Raw genomic sequence first — 23411 nt, 5'->3', positions numbered from 1 at the left:
TATGATACATTTAACATTACAGTAAATGGTTGATAGTAATGTGATACATCATTTAACATTACAGTAAATAGTTATTAGTATTGTAATACATTTAACATTACAGTAAATGTTTGATAGTAATGTGATACATCATTTAACATTACAGTAAATGGTTGATAGTAATGTGATACATAATTTAACATTACAGTAAATAGTTGATAGTAATGTGATACATCATTTAACATTACAGTAAATGGTTGATAGTAATATGATACATTTAACATTACAGTAAATGGTTGATAGTAATGTATACATCATTACAGTAAATGGTTGATAGTAATGTGATAAATCATTTAACATTACAGTAAATGGTTCATAGTAATATGATACGTTTAACATTACAGTAAATGGTTGATAGTAATATGATACGTTTAACATTACAGTAAATGGTTCATAGTAATATGATACATTTAACATTACCGTAAATGGGGACAGTAGGTAAAATACATAGTTAGCGCATCTTGATGTCAACTGCAGAGAACATTTATTAACAAGCTCTAATTTAGCTCTTATTTGACATAAAATAAATATATTACACTGCTTTGAAAACTATTCCTGAGATATTTACCTAGTAGAAACAATCTGAATATCAAACTAATTGTTTAATTTTTCATTTTGAAGAACCAGAAAGAAATATCAAGGTGACACCACCACACATATGATGTCATAGAAAAGCACAGAATGTCCTCTCAAAGCGACAACAGGACCTCACACAGTGGCATGTACGCCTTTAGAAATACAGAGCAAATACCAATGTCCATTAGACAGGACAGCAATGAATTGCTAGGCTCAGGGGGAATATACACGTTTGTCTAAGTTACTGTACAGTTCAGTAATATTTCCTACATAATAATTCCTTCCATTGTAGACACAGGTATTCATTACATTAGGCCTTTTACATTAACAGGGCTCTTCTGCTGCATGGAGTCCTGTTTCAGTATAACACATATGTATAGTATAGCAAGTAAACTAAAATCATTTGTATTGCAGTCTGCATATACAGCCAAAGCTGAAAGCATTCACATTCAGTTGTTTCTATGAATAATCCTCATTTATAGTGTATGCAGTGGAATCTCACAGTGGAGTGGTTGAAGGTTGAAGAGAGTTCTATTGAACAGTGAAAGAACAGGAAGTGTTCTCTGGTCACAGAATTAGAATCACTAGAACAGACAAAGCCTTGACAGTATTGTCCACAGCAATTTCCCTGGTAGACTACACTCATGGGTACACTCAAATCGGCGTGTTATTGTGATGCATAACTGCTATGGTTACAGTTGTGTTGTTTACCTGGTAGACGGCCTGCTCACACTGCTTGTCCTTCTGGGACTTCTTCTCCATCTCCTCTCGCTGCTTGATGTCGTAGATGAGCGTGAAGAGGTCACGCAGGTCAATGATCAGTGGCTCCGCCTGGGAGGGAAGTAGGGAGGGAGAGAGAAAGAGAGAGAGAGAGTAGGGGAGGGAGAGAGAGAGGGGGGTGAGAAGGGAGGGGGTAGAGAGAGAAAGAGAGAGAGAAAGGGAGGGAGTGAGAGAGAGAGCGAGAGAGGGAGAAAGAGCGACAAAGAGAGAAAGAGCGAGAGAGAGAGAGAGAGAGAGGGAGAGAGAGAGAGAACTACGTGAAGCAGAATATACCACAAACTTATACCACAAAGCCTTATTGCTATTATGAACTGGTTCCCAACTGACATGTGACATAAGAAGAATAATTTATTCATGCAGTCTAAATGACTATCCGTCTTAGTTGTTTAAGGTCGGATATTGACTGAACGAACCGTACACGGATTATATTAGTGCCCTGCCAATACGGAGTTGTTGTTATCTGCAGCTATCTGTCACACCCTGGCCATAGAGAGGCTTTTTATTCTCTATTTTGGTTAGGCCAGGGTGTGACTAGGGTGGGCATTCTACATAATTTTTTCTATGTTTTTGTATTTCTTTGTTTTTGGCCGGGTCTGGTTCTTAATCAGGGCACGCTGCACTTTGGTCCTCACCTTCTTCCACCAACGACAATCGTTACACTATCTACAGCCATCAAGAGCACTGAGCCCTGCAAATCTAATGTGTTATCTATTTATATACTGTATACATTATCATTTGGGACCATTGGCTGGCTTTTCCTTTAGTACCCAACGCAGGAGAGAACAGAGATCACATTTGTTACAGTGGTCACACGGCATCCTATTAGCAGCCTAAGCAGAGAGCTCCTGTAAATACGGACATATTTCATTGTTTGTAAGTGTTTTTAAGAGTTTTATAATCAGCTGTTTTGTCTTTGATAACATTCAGTTTTATTGCATATTTATTACATATTCCTGGTGGTTTTGACCCACAGATTTGCAGACGGACTGGCAGGTCAACTCTTTTTGGCTTTGGCATTTGCCAGAATTGTTCTATGGTCAGTCCCTGTTAGTATTGTATTCTAAATGTGTTGACTTGGGCTGTAATGTTATTCCTAACTAATACCACTGTACACCTCATTCCTGGTACTTGAGTTGAGTCACTACAACAAGGGTAGGTTGGTTCTCTATGGTGTAGTAGGTCATATTTCTATGTTGGTGTTTTGAATGGTTCCCAATTAGAGGCAGCTGGTAATGGTTGCCTCTAATTGAGGATCATATTAAAAGGTGGCCATTTTTCCCACCTGTGTTTGTGGGATATTTTTTTCTGTTTGTGCTAGTTGCACCACTTATGTTACATTTTGTTCTTGGTTTATTGTTTTGTTTGGAAGGTTCACTTTATTAAAAGATGTGGAACTCAACACACGCTGCGCCTTGGTCCCGTCCTTATTACGAACGTGACAGAATATCCCACCAAGCAAGGACCAAGCAGCGTGTGACGGAGGTAAAGGAGTTTTGGACCTGGGAAGAAATCATGGGAGGATGTGAGACCCTTCCTTGGAAGGAGGATGGAAGGACAGTGACGACGCTGGGGACCGCAGCCACAGAAACCAAGTTTTGTTTGGGGGGGGGCACATGGAGCTGGCGGTCGAGCAGCGGAGAGTGCCAGAGCCTGTTTGGGAGTCGGTGGAGGAGCTCAATGAAAGATACTGGAGAGAGGTGGTAGCGATGAGAATGCTACAGCGCAGGCGTGCTGAAGAGCGTGACACCAGTCTTTCACGCATCTGGCCTCCAGTGCGCCTCCCCAGTCCGGTACGTCCTGTCCCAGCTCCCAGCACTCGCCCTGAAGTGTGTGTCAACAGTCCGATGCCACCTGTACCGGCTCCAGCACTAGGCCTCCAGTGCTCATTCACAGTCCAGAGCTTCCGGCTATTGGGATATTGTTTTGTGTTTGTGGGATATTGTTTTGTGTTTGTGCTAGTTGCACCACTTATGTGGAACTCAACACGCGCTTCTCCTCGGTCCTGTCCTTATTACGAACGTGACAGTAGGTAAGGAACTCAGGTCCTGTACTCACCGACTGGCCAGACTTGATGGCCACAAACCTGTGGTGTCCCTCCTTCCCACAGACATAGCCAAAGGCCCGGTGATCCCGGGTATCCTTGGCGATATAGGAGATCTCATGCACTGAGTGGTGATGCAGCAGAACCTGAAAACACACACAGAGGAAATTACATACATTTTGAGTACGAAATAATGTAGGAGACCTTTGAAACAGAAGGAAGTGGCAGATCCGAAGCAGGAAATGAACCAAAACTAAATGGAGGGGGTTTGGAGACACATGTTGGATACTGTAGGGCCAAGGTCCTGATTTTATAGTTTAGTTAGACCCATGTGACCTGCCTAAGAGAACTCTTGGCTCTACTCAATGCATTTCTATGAATTTCATCCATTCTTGAAAGAATTCTTTGTTCCAAAATGAGGGAGTGAACTGGGAGTTCAGGGTAAGTAGGCTACAGCTCTTTGCTAATTCTAATACTATGGCAACGCGGTGCTCCAGATACACCGCCGCAGGGAAGAAAGGAAGGCAGCTGGAAATGAATATTCTCTCTTTGTCTTACTGTTGACAGGAATGACTGACACATTTACCATTGTTCCCTTTCTTTCCTCATTTCCAACTCTCACAGTTGGAATAGCAGACACAGCACATTTACTGCATGGATAACAGCAGATCTGTGTGTGTGTGTGTGTGTGTGTGTGTGTGTGTGTGTGTGCAGATCAGACTCCACACATACAACCCATTGTAACTTATTTTGAAGATCTTTCTAGCCTGGGGGGAAGTTGTTGTTGTGTATTGTGCAATATGCCAAAATATGCATTGTCAACAGAGCATGGTACACCTGCAGGGCAGCGCTGAACACCCAGGTTACAAGTACAACTAACACTAACACACACACTACCGGTCAAACGTTTTACAACACCTACTCATTCAAGGGTTTTTCTTTATTTTTAATATTTTCTATATTGTAGAATAATAGTGAAGACATCAAAACTATGAAATAGCACATATGGAATCATGTAGTAACCAAAGAAGTGTTAAACAAATCAAAATATATTTTATATTTGATATTCTTCAAAGTAGCCAACCTTTGCCTTGATAACAGCTTTGCACACTCTTGGCATTCTCTCAACCAGCATCACGAGGTAGTCACCTGGAATGCATTTCAATTAACAGGTTTGCCTTGTTAATAGTTAATTTGAGGATTTTTTTCCCTTCTTAATGCATTTGAGCCAATCAGTTGTGTTGTGACAAGGTAGGGGTGGTATACAGAAGATAGCCCTGTGTGGTAAAAGACCAAGTCTATATTATGGCAAGAACAGCTCAAATAAGCAAAGAGAAACAACAGTCCATCATTACTTTAAGACATGAAGGTCAGTCAATCTGGAAAATGTCTAAAACTTTGAAAGTTTCTTTAAGTGCAGTAGCAAAAACCAATAAGCGCTATGATGAAACTGGCTCTCATGAGGACCACCACAGGAATGGAAAACCCAGAGTTACCTCTGCTGTAGAGAAGTTCATTAGTTACCAGCCTCAGAAATTGCAGCCCAAATAAATGCTTCAGAGTTCAAGTAACAGACACATCTCAACATCAACTGTTCAGAGGAGACTGCGTGAATCAGTCCTTCATGGTCGAATTGCCACTACTAAAGGACACCAATAAGAAGAAGAGACTTGCTTGGGCCAAGAAACACGAGCAATGGACATTAGACTGGTGGAAATTTGTCCATTTGTATAAAATAGTAAAAATAAAGAAAAACCATTGAATGAATAGGTGTTCTAAAACTTTTGACCGGTAGTGTGTATTCAGGAATGTGCATGGAGACACACACACACAGTAGTTAGGCTGTCACTCATCTACTCCCACCTGCTGCTCCACTAATAGCATTGATAAGCTTCGAGCAATAGGGAGGAGCTACTAAGAAATGACCTAGGGCTTCTTCAGTGGAGTGTAATGATAACAGAGAATTTAATCGTACTAGAGCTGACACTGTTCTATAGTCTAGATAACAGTACATTGCTACATTACACATTTCTACGTGAATGTTCTGCAACGCTGCATCCTGCTGAATAAGCCCCATATTTTACCATAATGATTGTTGGGGAAATGAAGGGGTGTTGGGGTAATCCGTTTATAAAATGAAAGAGCATTGGGGGAACAATGATTCACAAACAAAATGACAGAGATGCCAGCGGTGATGAGGGTTAGGGATAGGACACACACACACACACACACACACACACACACACACACACACACACACACACACACACACACACACACACACACACACACACACACACACACACACACACACACACACACACAATGGGGCAATGAGGGTTATTATATAGCTGTTGTTGATAAATGACAGGGTTGGTGGCATGGACAGGTGGCACCACTATCCAACAAAAATCATCAAATATCAAACGATGAGGAGCGGGTCTATACAGTAACATTTATTGGATAGAGTAATTCATGATATTTTTCCCCCTTTAATGACAGTTGAGGTGGAGCTATGGGGCAGTTAGACTAGCAGTTAGCAGTGATGATGATTAGAGTTGGAACTGTGGGCTAATTAACCTAGCAGATAGCGGTGATGAGCAGCCTCAGGATGGTGGGTTGGGGGGGGTTGGGGGGAACCCTCTATCATCCTGCAATGGAGCAGCAGTCCTCTGGTCCCTGAGGGAGGAGGGTGGGAGGGAATGAAATGGAGGGGGGAGGCAGATTGTCTCATAGCATGGAGGGGAGGAGGGGGAAGGGGACAACCTCACATCCCTCATATACACACTGTCATTACAGTAGACAGGTCTTTATCATCAGACATTAGCCACCATACAGCACGCCTAGACTGCTTCTGTTGTATTCCCTGTCATGTCAACTGCACCATATGCCAGGTAGGCACACAAGATGGCTGCCTTTCTTCTACATGACTGTGATTAAACTTGTATTAGCCTCTGCCCTCTGGATGTCCTATAAGGTTCACAGCAGCTGGGGCTAGACCTGTCTGCGCAGCTGCACTGTGGAGCCTCATCACTCACTCACCCCTGATCTCTCGTCGTAAATCTTGATCCCCCCGAAGGAGATGGTGAGGAAGACTCTCTGCTTGTGCTCTCCTTTGGAGCGTGCTGACGAAGCCATTCCCTGGAGGAGAGGAAGAGACACAGGGAGATGAAGGGAAATAATCTCAGCGTGCCATCGACTCACGACTCAGGTAAGTATGACGGGGGAGGAGGAGAGGGGAGGACGAGGGTGACAGCTGTTATATGAGGTGCAATACGACAGAAGGCTCTTCAATGTTGCTCTTTTTGAACTTTCATTCTCTCAACACAGTTTCTCTTTTTCACCACTGAGTATTTTATTGTTGAGCTTTTAAGAGGCTGATTTATTAAGTAGGGTTCTGCTGCCTGCACCTTGTGACACAAGCTGCCAAACGTCCATGTAGCAACTTGAAGTTTCTCTGACTGAATGTATTCTGCTAACCGACCGTAGCCTAACCTTCACCTCGCCGGGACACTTCTGTCACGTCTTCCTGCCTGAAGAACCACGGAGCCTTTAAAGTAGATTTTCCCATGGATCTCAGCTCCTTTTTCTTTCAACAAAAACAATTAACATTTCCAGCATGTTTCTCAGACTCAAATGGAGGCACGACCCTCCCTCACTAACGCAAGCCTGACATGTCTTTCATGTAAATAAGCTGTGTGAAAAGAGAAAAGAAGACAGAACGTCATCGTGAATGCTGAACACGTCTGACAACCCTGGAACCCCAGTCACGTTGAGGGGGTTGAGCGAGTGACCCCATACACAACCAGTACACTATATCCCTCTCTCCAGATCTGAGCTTCATCAATTAATACATAAACTTGGAAACCATCAACCCTTTGTTTGTTCTCCAGAGTGGGAAACAAAGAGCGATCGGCTGACAAGAGGAGAGAGGGGCGTGTCTACGGCTGTCGTCAATCCACAATCCACTTCTCCATTTGGTGGATTAAGTCCTCAAGCTTATAGAGGCAGCTCAATAGAGACCCCTTCCCCTCCTCTATTCCATCCCTCCATTGCCCTCCTCTATTCTATACCTCCACCCCCTCCTCTATTTCATCCCTCCATCCAGCTCCTATATTTCATCCCTCCATCCCCTCCTCCATTTCATCCCTCCATCCCCCTCCTCTATTCCATCCCTCCATTACCCTCCTATATTTCATCCCTCCATCGCCCTCTTCTTTTTCATCCCTCCATCGCCCTGCTCTACCATCCCTCCATCCCGCTCCTCTATTTCATCCCTCCATCGCCCTCATCTATTTCATCCCTCTATCTCCCTCTTCTATTCCATCCCTATATCTCCATCTTCTATTCCATCCCTCTATCTCCTTCTTCTATTCCATCCCTCTATCTCCCTCTTCTATTCCATCCCTCTATCTCCCTCTTCTATTCCATCCCTCTATCCCCCTCCTCTATTCCATCCCTCCATCCCCCTCTTCTATTCCATCCCTCTATCTCCCTCTTCTATTTCATCCCTCCATCACCCTCCTATATTCCATCCCTCTGTCCCCCTCTTCTGCCTGTCTATATAATATAATGCCTGTATTGACCTGAGAACATTGACTGTAACTGGCAGTGACTGCTGGATATGGGAGTCATAGGCAGGTCACTGTTCAAATGTCACAGCATGGATCTACAAAACTCCTGCTGTTGTGTTATTGGACATGTGGAGCAACTACAACTGATATGAGAAGATCAGAGCAGGAAATGGCTTTGCCTGCTGGCTGTACAGTAATGCTACTATGTCTCCAGCATGGTTGAAGAGACATAATAAAACCATCCATATTCTCTCTTCTGTAGATGGATTTGTAACTACATCTGGCTCCTGCAAAGACGCATCAATAGAGATGGCTGAATTCACTTCTTCTTCTACACCTGAATACCACCGCCCTCTCCTCAGACACACACAGACATACCTTGAGCTTCATCATGGAGTCCTGGCACAGCTTGTCCCCGCGTGCCGCTGTCACCTCATCAGTCCCGATCAGCTTGGCCTTGTAGCGCACGCCATCACCACGGAAACGCTTAATCAGCCCCGTCTCAGTGCGGTCCTGACCAGCTGAGGGAGAGAGAGAGAGAGAGAAAGAGAGAGAGAGAGAGAGGGAGAGAGTGGAAAGAGTGGAAAGAGTGGAAAGAGTGAGGGAGAGATAGAAAGAGAGAGGGAGAGAGAGGGGAAGAGAGGATGGGAGAGAGGGAGAGGGAGAGAAAGAGAAAGGGAGAGAGGGGAAGAGAGGGAGGGAGAGAGGGAGATAGAGGGAGAGGTTTAAGAGGTGTGTGTGTGTGTGTGTGTGTGTGTGTGTGTGTGTGTGTGTGTGTGTGTGTGTGTGTGTGTGTGTGTGTGTGTGTGTGTGTGTGTGTGTGTGTGTGTGTGTGTGCGTCTGCATGCATGTGTGTGTGTGGGGAGGGGTACAGAATGTGGGAAAATACATATTTATGGGATATTAATATGAAATGTCTGAGGAGACAATTTGAGCATCATCCTTCATCACTGTCTCCCTGATAAAGGCTATGACGCCAAAACACGTCAGCGGCTTTTTAGAATCTGTTCTATTGAACAACACGCCACTGCAAAAAGGCATTTTAATATCATGAAGAGTGCCTTGATCCTCCTTGATTTCTGAGCACTGCACACCTCTGTTCCCATGGGCACTGTTGGCTGTTGACAAACAGCATGAAAGGCTGCTATTGAGAGGAATCATCTCGGTCCAACACACGCCCACAATCCCATAAGCCCCCCATGGTTGATGGATGGATGAGAAGATGGGAGGGAGGGAGGGAGGGAGGGAGGGAGGAAAGAAAGAAAGAAAGAAAGAAAGAAAGAAAGAAAGAAAGAAAGAAAGAAAGAAAGAAAGAAAGAAAGAGAGAGGCGGAGGGGGAGAGAGTTGGAAAGAGATGGAAAAAGAGTGGGAGAGATGGAGAGAGGGAGTGTGAGTGAGGTGTGGACAATGGAGGACAGATATACAGGCTCTTTTGGTATGTCTGGCCTCTCTCTCTGTCTGTCATCGTCCTCCCCCAGTCCCCCAGACACCTAACCATCGCCTTGACACTGACATTTTTCTCATTTTGTCTTCCTCCGCTGTCCGCCGGGTTTTGATTGTGTTGGCCCAACCCCTCCACTTGTCTGTGTCTGTGAGTAACCTGTCTCTACATAACCTGGAGGTGGTTTGTCAGTATTAAGTGACTGTCTGCTGCTGCTTACACACACACATAGTGGTATTTCAAATCAAGGTCGGCGGCACCTTGGAGAGTTTAGCTGAGACTATTTCAGGACCCGCTCTGCCTCACTATTCTAGGCCAAGAGACTATATACACCCTTCATCACATCAGTGTGCAGGGCATTTTAAACCGGCTGCATTGCTAAGCTCTGCGGAAGAGAAGCAGGACAGCCCTAATATCCCTAACAAAAACCGTCAAGCCACAAACTAAGACCATATTACACCAAATGAGCTTATTCCACCGCTGACAACAGATGCCATCCACATACTACATCTTACAGAAATGTAATTTGAGTTTCACGCATCGCTAAATATTTCAGTGAAATGTCTTGTCAGTGTTTCTATTCCCCAGGAAAATTAAATAGAAATTGGAGGGGAAAAAAGCTAAATTAAGTTGCCCTGCGAATGAAGATGGCTCAGTTGAAACGTGGAGAGCCTGTCGTCGCCTTGGCTATGCACACTTGCTCACTAATTCAAGAGGGCTCAACTCTCTAAAGGGGGGAGAGGGCTTGAAGATGCTAAAGTCATTAAACTATCCAAGTACAGTAAGTGAATTCATGCTTGTTTCCTTGCTAGAGGAGAAGCCTAGATAATGAGGCTCATATAGACGGGTTAGCTGACAATATCACGAAAACCATGCGAGTGAAGAAGTCAGCGCGTTGTGATTCTGGATGGCCAGGTTGCTAGCAAGAATTACACTGCCATGTGGGGAATCGTAAGTGGCTCGTTTCATCTTGTTCTTGATACTATATCTTGATACTATATCTTGTTTTGAGGTGTGATTTCATGGCCATGTTAATAGCTAGCTAGCTAACCAACAACTGTAACAATATATTTGTATTGTGCAAATGTATTAATGGAGACGAAATATAGCTTTACATGTTGTCAACAATCTAAGCCAACCCTGTTTGTTTTGCCCCATAGTTGCGCAAGCGTCAGTTTTGTTGCTAAACAACCAACCCGCCTATAGTCACTGAGCATTGGAGATCAGACCTGCCTCATACAGTATCAGCTGACATGCATGTTCTTCAACAATTAGAGAGAAACTACATTACACTTCCATTTTGTGCTGTTAATTTGCTGAAAACACCCCCATAGCATAATCCTGCCACCACCATGCTTCACCATAGGGATGGTGCCAGGTTTAGTTACCCGATATTTCTGAATTTAATTAGACTTTCTTTCACTTTGTCATTATGGGGTATTGTGTGGGGATGGGTGAGAAAACAAATAAATGTTATCCAGGCTGTAACACAACAAAATGTGGAATAAGTCAAGGTGTATGAATACTTTCTGAAGGCACCGTATATCATCTTTCATCAAGTCTTAACAAAATATATTGTACTACTATAGTACTGTCTCGTCCAGTGCTTCCATCCTCTGAGTCCCCTAATTAAATTGGTGCTTTATCTTGTACTGTATGCCAACTGTGTAATCACACTTGAGGAGAGATTTTGTGGATTTATGCAAAGAGCCACAAAAACCCCAAGCAGCCCTCCCTGCATAGGAAATGCAAGTGTTGCTACAGCATCTAGAAACAGAGTCTAGATACAACACGATAATCCCTGCAGTATATGCCCAGGGTTCACATCACGGTGAGTGCACTACACTGTTGCTGGATTTGGGAACCAACCGCTGCAGGGGATGGGGATGTTGTTTAAATGATGTTTCTAGCTTTCGGAAGAAGAGAGATATGACACACACTTGTCCCCTGGAGGAATCACTGCTCCCTAGTCAGTGTTTTTGGAAGTCTCAGAGAGTTGAAATGTGCAAAGTAGCTTGCTAGGCTAGAGATACATCAAAGTATAGCAGCCACTGCTAGGACCCACTTTTTGTACTAGAGCGTGGGTGTACTAGAGCGTGGGTGTACTAGAGCGTGGGTGTACTAGAGAGTGGGTGCAGTAGTGTAGTAGAGCGTGGGTGTAGTAGAGCATGGGTGCAGTAGTGTAGTAGAGCGTGGGTGTAGTAGAGCGTGGGTGCAGTAGAGCGTGGGTGCAGTAGTGTAGTAGAGCGTACAAAAGATGGCACTGACGTAGAAGGCCGACATCTTAAGAGTTCTGACTTGCTATTTAGTGACTTTTTTTGTTTCTTTTTTTAGTATACTGAAAAAAATATAAACACGTAAAGTGTTGGTTCCATGTTTCATGAAAAGATCACAGAAATGTTCCATACGCACAAAAAGCTTAAATGTCTACCGACCGATAGTACTTACGTTTGTAGCCATGAAGTGCTTCGAAAAGGCTGGTCATGGCTCACATCAACACCATTATCCCTGAAACCCTAGACCCACTCCAATTTACATACCGCCCTAACAGATCCACAGATGATGCGATCTCTATTGCACTCCACACTGTCCTTTCCCAACTGGAAAAAAGGAACACCTATGTGATAAGGGTAGGTAACAACACATCCGCCAAGCTGATCCTCAACACGGGGGCCCCTCAGGGGTGCGTGTTCAGTCCCCTCCTGTACTCCCTGTTCACTCATGACTGCACGGCCAGGGCCTCCTGCCATCCAGGACCTCTATACCAGGCGGTGTCAGAGGAAGGCCCTAAAATTGTCAAAGACTCCAGCTACCCTAGGCATAGACTGTTCTCTCTTCTACCGCATGGCAAGCGGTACCGGAACACCAAGTCTAGGTCCAAGAGGCTTCTAAACAGCTTCTACCCCCAAGCCATAATACTCCTGAACATCTAATCAAATGGCTACCCAGACTATTTTTAATCTGACTTCAAGTCCAACACAGCTGTTCCTTTGTTCACACTGGACATGATTCCTTTGTTTCATGGGCTACCAAACCGCTGCAGGTGTATATGCGATAAATGGGCTGGCATCCTGGTGAGACTGTGGCGAAGAGAAAATCCACCGGCACTTCCCTCCGTTTTATTGGAAAATGTTCAGTCACTCGAGAATAAGATCATTCAAGAGTCTCCTATCAGGGAGACTTGAAAAACTGCAATATTATATGCATTTCAGAAACTAGGCTGGCTCAATCTATGAAGATAGAACTCGGTGGCACGATCGGACAACATCAGCCTCAGATCCCCTCAAGTCCAAAGGGGAGGGGAGTGCCTCTTCATAAACACCAACTGGTGCGCTGCTTCCAGTGTGAAGGAAAACTAGAGCTTTATCCATACAGAATATCCATACAGAATATCTCACTATAAGCTGCAGACATGTTTACCTACCAAGAGTTCTCATCCATAATTATCAAAGCTGTCTACATCACACCACAATCCCACATCACTTTGGCACTCAAAAACCTTCATGGGACCATGGGTGGAGTCTTGTAGGCAACAACACCTCTGCCACGCTGAACCTCAACATGCGGGCCCCTCACGGGTGGGTACATGTACTCCCTGTGCACCCACGACTGCGTGGCTATGCATGACTTCAACACCATCATCAAGTTTGCTGATGACACAACGGTGGTAGCCCTGATCACCAACGGCGAATTAGACAGCCTACAGGGAGGAGGTCAGAGACTTGGCAGTGTGGTGCCAGGACAACAACCTCTCCCCCAAACGTCAGTAAGACCAAGGAGTTGATTTTGGACTAGAGGAGAAAGAGGGGAGAGCACGTCCCCATCCACATTGACAGGGATTTAGTGGAGCAGGACGAGAGCTTCAAGTTCCTTGGCGTCCACATCACTAAGGACTTAACATGGTCCACACACACCAACACAGTCGTGAAGAGGGCATGACAGCTCCTTTTCCCCCCCAGGAGGCTGATAAGATTTGACATGGGCCCTCAGATCCTTAAAAAGTTCTATAGCTGCACCATCGAGAACAGCTTGACTTGTTGCATCACCGCTTAGTATGGAAAATACACCTTCTTCGGCCCAAAGCTCTACAGAGGGTAGTGGGGAAAGCCCAATGATGGATCAACATTGTAGTTACACCACAATACTAACCTAAATTAAAGTGAAAAGAAGAAAGCCTGTACAAAATAAAAATATTCCACAACATGCATCCTGTTTGCAATAAGGCACTGAAGTAAAACAGCAAAAAAGTGAATTAAAGTGAATTAATTAATTTGAAATACAAAGCGTTATGTTGGTGCAAATACAACACAACACATCACTGAGTACCACTCTTGATATTTTCAAGCATGGTGGTGGCTGCATCATGTTATGGGTATGCTTGTCATCGGCAAGGACTAGGGAGTTTTTGGGATAAAAATAAACGGAATAGAGCTAAGCACAGGTAAAATCATAGAGGAAAACCTCTTTCCTTCTGCTTTCCAACAGACACTGGGAGACAAATTCACCTTTCAGCAGGATAACAACATAAAACACAAAGCCAAATATACAGTAGATTGCTTACCAATACGACAATGAATGTTCCTGAGTTGAATAGTTACAGCTTTGACTTAAATCGGCTTCAAAAATTTGTCAAGACCTGAAAATGGCTGTCAAACAATGATCAACAACCAACTAGACAGAGCTTGAATAATAATAAGAAATTATAATGTGCAAATATTTAACAATCCAGATGTGCAAAGCTCTTAAAGACTTACACAGAATTATTCACAGCTGTAATCACTGCCAAAGGGTATTCTAGCATGTATTGACTCAGGGGGTGGAATAATTATCTAATTAAGATATACTGGTATTTTACAAATGTTCACGTTTTTACATTTACAGTATTTTGTGTAGATCGTTGACAAAAAAGACAATTAAATCTATTTTAATCCCACCTTGTAACACAACAAAATGTGTAATAAGTCAGGGGTGTGAAAACGTTCTGAAGGCACTGTATGCACACTATATACACACTCACACACGCACAAACAATACACTCACACTCTCACACAAAACCCAAACACATAACACACACACGCATACACACACACACACATATATACTGTACACACACACATAATACACTACATGACCAAAAGTATGTGGACACCTGCTCGTCGGACATTTAATTCCAAAAATGTACGTTAATAACATCCTAAAGCTTGATTCTGCACTTAGTTTGACCAGTTTAGTCGACATATAATATGTAATTTTGAAGTTTTGATGCGCAACTGTTCGGGACCAGAAGTAATTTTGGATGCATTTCAGCTGGAACTTGTAGCATATGCTAATACAAAGACACACGACTTGAAACCAAACGATGTATTGGGTAAGTATGACTCCTTCCACTACATTCTGATCGAAGACCATCAAAGGTAAGGGAATATTTATGTTGTAATTTTGTGTTTCTGTTGACTCCAACATAGCGGAGAAATATTTCTTATGTCTGAGCGCCGTCTCAGATTATTGAATATTGAACGATTTCTGTAACGTTAAAAATAAATGTGACAAAGCGATTGCATTAAGAAGCAGTGTATCTTTCTAACTATATGTAGAACATTTATATTTAGTCAAAGTTTATGATGTGTATTGCTGTTATCTGGCGTTATCTGGCGGAGCTATCTATAATTTCTCCGGACATTTTTTAGCATTTTCTGAACATGGCGTCAATGTAAACAGAGATTTATGTATATAAATGGCATATTATTGAAAAAAACATAAATGTACTGTGTAACATGTCCTATTACTGTCATCTGATGAAGATTTTCAAAAGGTTAGTGAATTATTTTTCTTTTAACCCTGCGTTTGTGATTGCATCTTTTGTTCGACAAAATGGCTACATATCGTCTGTGTCTTTGTGGTGGTTTGACATACATATGTGCTATGTTTTCGCCGTAAAACATTTTAGAAATCTGACTCGCTGGGTAGATGAACAAGGTGTTTATCTTTCATTTGAGCTATTGGACTTGTTAATGTGTGGAGGTTAAATATTTCTAAGAATATTTTTGCATTCTGTGCGCCACTTTTTGAGTTGAGCGGGGGGGGGGGCCTTGGGGAACGTGTAGCGTGACCACGTTAACCAGGAAGGCCAGTTGAGAACAAGTTCTCATTTACAACTGCGACCTGGCCAAGATAAAGCAAAGCAGTGCGACACAAACAACACAGAGTTGCACATGGGATAAACAAACGTAGAGTCAATAACACAATAGAAAAATATATATACAGTGTGTGCAAATGTAGTAAGATTAGGGAGATAAGGCAATAAATAGGCCATAGTGGTGAAATAATTACAATTTACCATTAACATTGGAGTGATAGATGTGCAGAAGATGAACGTGCAAGTAGAGATACTGGGGTGCAAAGGAACAAAAAATGTATAACAATATGTGGATGAGGTAGTTTGGTGGGCTATTTACAGATGGGCTGTGTACAGGTGCAATGGTCGGTAAAGATGCTGTGACAGCTGATGCTTAAAGTTAGTGAGAGAGATATAGACTCCAGCTGTATAGACTCCAGCAGACTGCAATTCGTTCCAGTCACTGGCAGCAGAGAACTGGAAGGAAAGACGGCCAAAGGAGGCTTTGGGAATGATCAGCGAAATATATCTGCTAGAACGCATGCTACGGGTGGGTGCTGCTATGGTGACCAGTGAGCTGAAATAAGTCGGGGCTTTACCTAGCAAAGACTTATAGATGACCTGGAGCCAGTGGGTTGGCAACTAATACGAAGCGAGGGCCAGGCAACGAGAGCATACAGGTCGCAGTGGTGGGTGGTATATGGGGCTTTGGTGACAAAACGGATGGCACTGTGATAGACTACATCCAATTTGCTGAGTAGAGTGCTGGAGGCTATTTCGTAAATGGCATCGCCGAAGTCAAGGATTTGTAGGATAGTCAGTTTTATGAGGGTATGTTTGGCAGTATGAGCGAAGGATGCTTTGTTGAGAAATAGGAAGCCGATTCAAGATTTAATTTTGGATTGGAGATGCTTAATGTGAGTCTGGAAGGAGAGTTTACAGTCTAACCAGACACCTAGGTATTTGTAGTTGTCCACATATTCTAAGTCAGAACCGACCAGAGTAGTGATGCTGGATGGGTGGGCAGGTGCAGGCAGCGATCGGTTGAAGAGCATGCATTTAGTTTTACTTGCATTTAAGAGCAGTTGGAGGCCACGGAAGGAGTGTTGCATGGCATTGAAGCTCCTCTGGATGTTTGTTAACACAATGTCCAAAGAAGGGCCAGAAGTATACAGAATGGTGTCATCTGCGTAGAGGTGGATCAGAGAATCACCAGCAGCAAGAGCGACATAATTGATGTATACAGAGAAAAGAGTCGGCCCGAGAACTGAACCCTGTGTCACCCCCATCCAAACAACAGGCCCTCCGATTTGACACACTAAACTCTGAGAAGTAGTTGGTGAACCAGGCGAGGCAGTCATTTGAGAACCAAGGCTGTTGAGTCTGCTGATAAGAATGCGGTGATTGACAGAGTCAAAAGCCATGGCCAGGTCGATGAAGACGGCTGCACAGTGGTGTCTTTTATCGATGGCGGTTATGATATTGTTTAGGACCTTGAGCATTGCTGAGGTGCACCCATGACCAGCTTGGAAACCAGATTGCATAGTGGAGAAGATACGGTGGGATTCGAAATGGTCGGTGATCTGTTTGTTAACTTGGCTTTCGAAGACTTTAGAAAGGCAGGTTAGGATAGATATAGGTCTGTAACAGTTTGGGTCTAGAGTGTCTCCCCCTTTGAAGAGGGGGATGACCGAGGCAGCTTTCCTCTTTAGGGATCTCAGACGATACGAAAGGGAGGTTGAACAGGCTAGTAATAGGGGTCGCAACATTTGCGGCAGATAATTTTAGAGAGGGTCCAGATTGTCTAGCCCAGCTGATTTGTAGGGGTCCAGATTTTGCAGCTCTTTCAGAACATCAGCTACCTGGATTTGGGTGAAGGAGAGGTGGGGAGGCTTGGGCAAGTTGCTGTGGGGGGTGCAGAGCTGTTGACCGAGGTAGGGGTAGCCAGGTGGAAAGCATTGCCAGCCATAGAAAAATGCTTTTTGAAATTCTCAATTATCGTAGATTTATCGGTGGTGACAGTGTTTCCTAGCCTCAGTGCAGTGGGCAGATGGGAGGAGGTGCTCTTATTCTCCATTGGCTTTACATTGTCCCAGAACGTTTTGAAGTTTGTGCTACAGGATGCACATTTCAGTTTGAAAAAGCTAGCCTTTGCTTTCTTAGCTGCCTGCGTATATTAGTTCCTAACTTCCCTGAAAAGTTGCATATCGCAGAAGCTATTTGATGCTAATGTAGTGCACCACAGGATGTTTTTGTGCTGGTCAAGGGCAGTCAAGTCTGGAGTAGAAGCTCAAACTGTTTGGGCACAGACCTGGGTAGCATGACAGAACTCTGCAGACTATCTCTGTAGTAGATTGCAACTCCGCCCCCTTTGGCAGTTCTATGTTGGTGGAAAATGTTGTATTTGGGGATGGAATTTTCAGGCCTTCCTAAGCCAGGATTCAGACATGGCTAGGACATCAGGGTTGGCGGAGTGTGCTAAAACAGTGAATAAAGGAAACTTAGGGAGGAGGCTTCTGATGTTAACATGCATGAAACTTTGTTAACTGAAATTTTACGGTTACAGAAGTCAACAAATGAGTGCGCCTGGGAAATTGGAGTATAACTGGGGGCTAAAGGGCCTGGGTTAACCTCTACATCACCAGAGGAATAGAGGAGGAGTAGGATGAGGGTACGGCTAAAGGCTATAAGAACTGGTCGTCTAGTGCATTGGGAACAGATAATAAAAGGAGCAGATTTCTGGGTGAGGTAGAATAGATTAAGGGCATAATGTACAGACAATGGTATTATAGGATGTGAGTACAGTGGAGGTAAACCTAGGCATTGAGTGACGATGAGAGAGGTTTCGTCTCTGGAAGCACCAGTTAAGCCAGGTGAGGTCTCTGCATGTGTGTGGGGTGGGACAAAAGAGCTATCTAAGGCATGTTGAGCGGGACTGAGGGCTCTACAGTGAAATAAAACAATTAGAACTAGCCAAGACAGCAGTAGACAAGGCATATTGACATTAGAGAGAGGCATAAAGCAATCACAGGTGTTGATCAGGAGACCTAAGACAACAATGAGTAAATGGCGATGAATGTGCAGAGCGGGTCAGTTAGGTACATTCAGGGCCTGAGTTCGAGGCTGGTGCCGACAGGTAAACAAAATGAGGTACCGTGTTATTAAAACAGTCCAGGGGGCATCAGCTGTGTAGCCGAGTGATCATAGGGTCAAAAGAGCAGAGTCAGGGTGTCGTTCGCTAGTCATTACTTCTCTAGGCGAGCAGGGGACACAGCGTTCCGAAAAACTAGCGGGCCAGGGCTAGTAGATGGTTTTTCGGGGACATCGTAACAGAATATCCTATTGAGACCACATTAGGCGATCACGTCGGCAGTCCAGTCATGATGGATTGGCGGGGCTCCTTGACGACAATAAAGGGTTCAGGACAATTGGCAAAAGAGGTATTGTAGACGTAGAATTAGCTGGTATATGGGCCTAGCTCGAGGCTAGCTCAAGGATAGCTGGTGCTTCCTTGGGGACAGAGGCGTTAGCTAACAGTAGCCACTCATTTGCAGCTAGCTTGCTACGATGATCCGGTGTAATGAACCGCAGCGGCAGGAATCCGATGATGAGAGAAGCAGTCCAATATGCTCTGGGTTGATATCGCGCTGTGCAGACTGGCAGGTATTATCCGAGTTAAGGCTGGCTGGTGACCGAGAAAAAGGTGAAGACCGCTAGCAGTAGCTAACAAAGACTAGTAGCTAGTTAGCTGGCTAGCTCCTGATGGAAGTTCCAGTTATAAGGAATAAAAATAGCAGATCCCTACCACATTGGGTGAGGCGGGTTGCAGCAAAATATATTTAGTTCATAGAAAAGTGAGATTAAGATATATATGAAAAAGACTGGCTATTTACATGGGATAAGACACAGGATAAGACAGAGACAAACACACACGTCCGACTGCTACGCCATCTTGGAACCTATGACAGCTTCCACTCTTCTGGGAAGGCTTTCCACTAGATGTTGGAATATTGCTGCGGGGACTTGTTTCCATTCAGCCACAAGAGCATTAGTGAGGTCAGGCACTGATGTTGAGCGATTAGGCCTGGCTCACAGTCAGAGTTTCAATTCATCCCAAAGATGTTCAATGGGGTTGAGGTCAGGGCTTTGTGAAGGCCAGTTCTTCCACAACAATATTGACAAACCATATCTGTATGGACCTCACTTTGTGCATCGGGGCATTGTCATGCTGAAACAGGAAAAGGACTTCCCAAACTGTTGCAACAAAGTTGGAAGCACAGAATCACCTAGAATGTCATTGTATGGTGTAGAGTTCCCTTCATTGGAACTAAGGTGCCTGGCTCGAACCAAGAAAAACAACCCCAGACCATTATTCCTCCTCCACCAAACTTTACAGTCGGCACTATGCATTCGGGCAGGTAGCGTTCTCCTGGCATCCGCCAAACACAGATTAATCTGTTAACTGTCAGATGGTGAAGTGTGATCCATCACTCCAGAGAACGTATTACCACTGCTCCAGAGTCCAATGGCGGCTAGCTTTACAGTACTCCAGCCGACACTTGGTATTGCGCATGGTAATCTCAGGCTTGTGTGTGGCTGCATGGCCATGGAAACCCATTTCATGAAGCTCCCGACGAACAGTTCTTCTGCTGACATTTATTACAGAAGCAGTTTTGAACGCTGTAGTGAGTGTTGCAACTGAGGGCAGAGGATTGTGTCGCTTTACGCGCTTCAGCACTCGGCGTTCCCGTTCTGTGAGCTTGTGTGCCCTACCACTTCACAGTTTAGCTGTTGTTGCTCCTAGACGTTTCCACTTCACAATAACAGCACTTACAGTTGACTGGGGCAGCTCGAGCTGAGCAGAAATTAGACAAACTGTTGGAAAGGTGCATCCTAAGACGGTGCCACGTTGAAAGTCATTGAGCTCTTCAGTAAGGCCATTCTACTACCAATGTTTGTCTATGGAGATTGCATGGCTGTGTTCTTGATTTTATACACCTGTCAGCAATGAGTGTGTCTGAAATTCAGTCATTTGAAGGGGTGAGCACATAGTTTTGTACATATAGTGTACACACACACACACACACACACACACACACACACACACACACACACACACACACACACACACACACACACACACACACACACACACACACACTCATATGCTGCTGCTACTCTGTTCTTTATTCTTACTCATATTATTATTATTATCTATCCTGATTTCTAGTCACTTTACCCTGCCTTCATTTACATACACTATCTACCTCAAATACCTCATACCTCTGCACATTGATCTGGTACTGGTACTCCCTGTATATAGTTCCACATTGATCTGATACCAGATCCCTGTATATAGCTCCATTGTTGTGTATTTTATTCTGCTTGTCTACTATTTATCTAACATTTTTTACACTCTGCATCGTTGAGGAAGGCTCAAAAGCAAGCATTTCACACCCATTGTATTCAACGCATGTAACAAATACATTTTGATTTGTTTGATTTATGGGTGTAGTAGAGCGTGGGTGCAGTAGTGTAACTGGTTTCTGGATCAATTCAGACTAAAGCACTCCAATTACCCACCTGAGACGAAAATACCTCAGCCTATTGAGAGAACCATACTAGTTACGGAGTGGAGTCAATGGACTAGCTGGCTGTGAGAAGATAGTGTCTGTGCCCCCTGCCTCAGTTAAATGGGGATGAGGAAAGGACAGATGGCAGGATGGCACCAGATGGAGAGTCATACGTGGCCCTCCAGATACGAGTAGTTGGCAACTGCAACATTGGTTCGGGAGCCCAGCATCCAATAAAGATGAACCTTTGAATGTTACGAGGATGTTCCCCTTCTATTTTGTATCATTGTCTATTGATAATATGAATGCATACATGTGCAATTTGAATGTGTCACTTTGTCAGAGTGTTCATTCACAACTCCGCTTTAGCCAGTTATTCTTACAGAAGTTCTCCTGTTCTATCTTCTTCTGGTCTGTTGGGGCTAAGAAGCAGCATAAAATATGAAGGCCTGACTAGAGTAAACTAGAGTAGAGCAGAGTAGAGTAGAGTAGAGTAAACTAGAGTAGAGCAGAGTAGAGTAGAGTAAACTAGAGCAGAGCAGAGTAGAGTAGAGTAAACTAGAGTAGAGCAGAGTAGAGTAGAGTAAACTAGAGTAGAGCAGAGTAGAGTAAACTAGAGTAGAGCAGAGCAGAGTAGAGTAAACTAGAGTAGAGTAGAGCAGAGTAGAGTAGAGCAGAGTAGAGTAGAGTAAATTAGAGTAGAGTAGAGCGGAGCAGAGTAGAGTAAACTAGAGTAGAGTAGAGTAGAGTATAGCAGAGTAGAGTAAACTAGAGTAGAGTAGAGTAGAGTAAAGTAGAGTAGAGTAGAGCAGAGTAGAGTAAACTAGAGTAGAGCAGAGTAGAGTAGAGTAGAGTAAACTAGAGTAGAGTAGAGCAGAGTAGAGTAGAGTAAACTAGAGTAGAGCAGAGTAGAGTAGAGTAAACTAGAGTAGAGTAGAGCAGAGCAGAGTAGGGTAAACTAGAGTAGAGTAGAGTAGAGCTGAGTAGAGTAGAGTAAACTAGAGTAGAGCAGAGTAGAGTAGAGTAGAGTAGAGTAGAGTAAACTAGAGTAGAGTAGAGTAGAGCAGAGTAGAGTAGAGTAAACTAGAGTAGAGCAGAGTAGAGTAGAGTAGAGCAGAGTAGAGTAGAGTAAACTAGAGTAGAGCACAGTAGAGTAGAGTAAACTAGAGAAGAGTAGAGCAGGGCAGAGTAGACTAAACTAGAGTAGAGTAGAGCAGAGTAGAGTAGAGTAGAGTAAACTAGAGTAGAGTAGAGTAGAGTCAAGTAGAGTAGAGCAGAGTAGGGTAAACTAGAGTAAACTAGAGTGGAGTAAAGCAGCGCAGAGTAGAGTAAACTACAGTAGAGTAGAGTAAACTAGGGTAGAGTAGAGTAAACTACAGTAGATAGAGTAAACTAGGGTAGAGCAGAGCAGAGTAGAGTAAACTAGAGTATTGTAAACTACAGTAGAGTAAACTACAGTAAAGTAGAGTAAACTCGAGTAGAGTAGAGTAGAGTAGAGTAAACTACAGTAGAGTATAGAAGAGTAGACTCAAGTACACTAGAGCAGAGTAGAGCAGAGTAGAGTAAACTAGAGTAGAGTAGAGTAAACTACAGTAGAGTAGAGTAAACTAGAATAGAGTAGAGTAGAGTAGAGTAGAGTAGAGTAACTACAGTAGAGTATAGAAGAGTAGAGTCAAGTACACTAGAGCAGAGTAGAGCAGAGTAGAGTAGGACAAATCTGTCTGCACCATCTGCCTCCTCATTCCTTGCCTTCCTTTCCATCCCATGCGTGTGTGGATGAAGTAACATTCACAAGCCTCAGCACACACACGTCACATACACACACTTTTACTAAACATCAGCACACATTACTGGATTCCCATGGACACAGACTGGGAAGTAGGATACACTTAGCTCTGTTCCAGGGTGTTTGTGGACCTTTGTTGAAGGCTCAGCGTTAGCAAGACACACTAATGCCCTGGACCAGAGCTAGTTAAACCAATTAGGTATTGTGCACATCATCAAAACAGTCACATTACATTGATCACATTGATCACATCACAGTTACACACAACTATTGAAAAAAGTATGAAAAATGTATGAAAAATGTGTGAAAATATATGCACTCACTACGATAACACATTTTGGATAGGAGTGTCTGCTAAATGTATTGATGTGCTTTGGCTGGGTTGTGATGATCAGGTGACTCTTTAGCAGGGGTAAATGACAGAATCATTACAGAAATTATTACAAAAGTATGATCTGAGGTGTCATGCCTATTGAAACCCCCAAT

At 43.7% G+C, this 23411-nt stretch overlaps 1 protein-coding gene across 2 annotated transcripts in view; it reads right to left on the bottom strand.

Moving 5' to 3' along the window:
* The window catches only part of LOC135512069 (disabled homolog 1-like), an 85133-nt gene that overhangs the window by 10054 nt on the left and 51668 nt on the right, over nt 1-23411 (bottom strand). For both annotated transcript variants that reach the window (XM_064933704.1, XM_064933709.1), the window contains exons 3-6: nt 8389-8531; nt 6479-6577; nt 3451-3582; nt 1327-1446 (exon numbers count right to left, since the gene is read on the bottom strand). In XM_064933704.1, coding sequence (XP_064789776.1) covers nt 1327-1446; nt 3451-3582; nt 6479-6577; nt 8389-8531 — 494 coding nt within the window. The remainder of the gene's footprint in view (nt 1-1326; nt 1447-3450; nt 3583-6478; nt 6578-8388; nt 8532-23411) is intronic.

Source organism: Oncorhynchus masou, chromosome 3, assembly GCF_036934945.1.
Source record: "Oncorhynchus masou masou isolate Uvic2021 chromosome 3, UVic_Omas_1.1, whole genome shotgun sequence".
Classification (NCBI taxonomy): Eukaryota; Metazoa; Chordata; class Actinopteri; order Salmoniformes; family Salmonidae; genus Oncorhynchus; species Oncorhynchus masou.
Note: the sequence above shows the minus strand (reverse complement) of the source record. Positions and strands in the feature narration are given on the sequence as shown.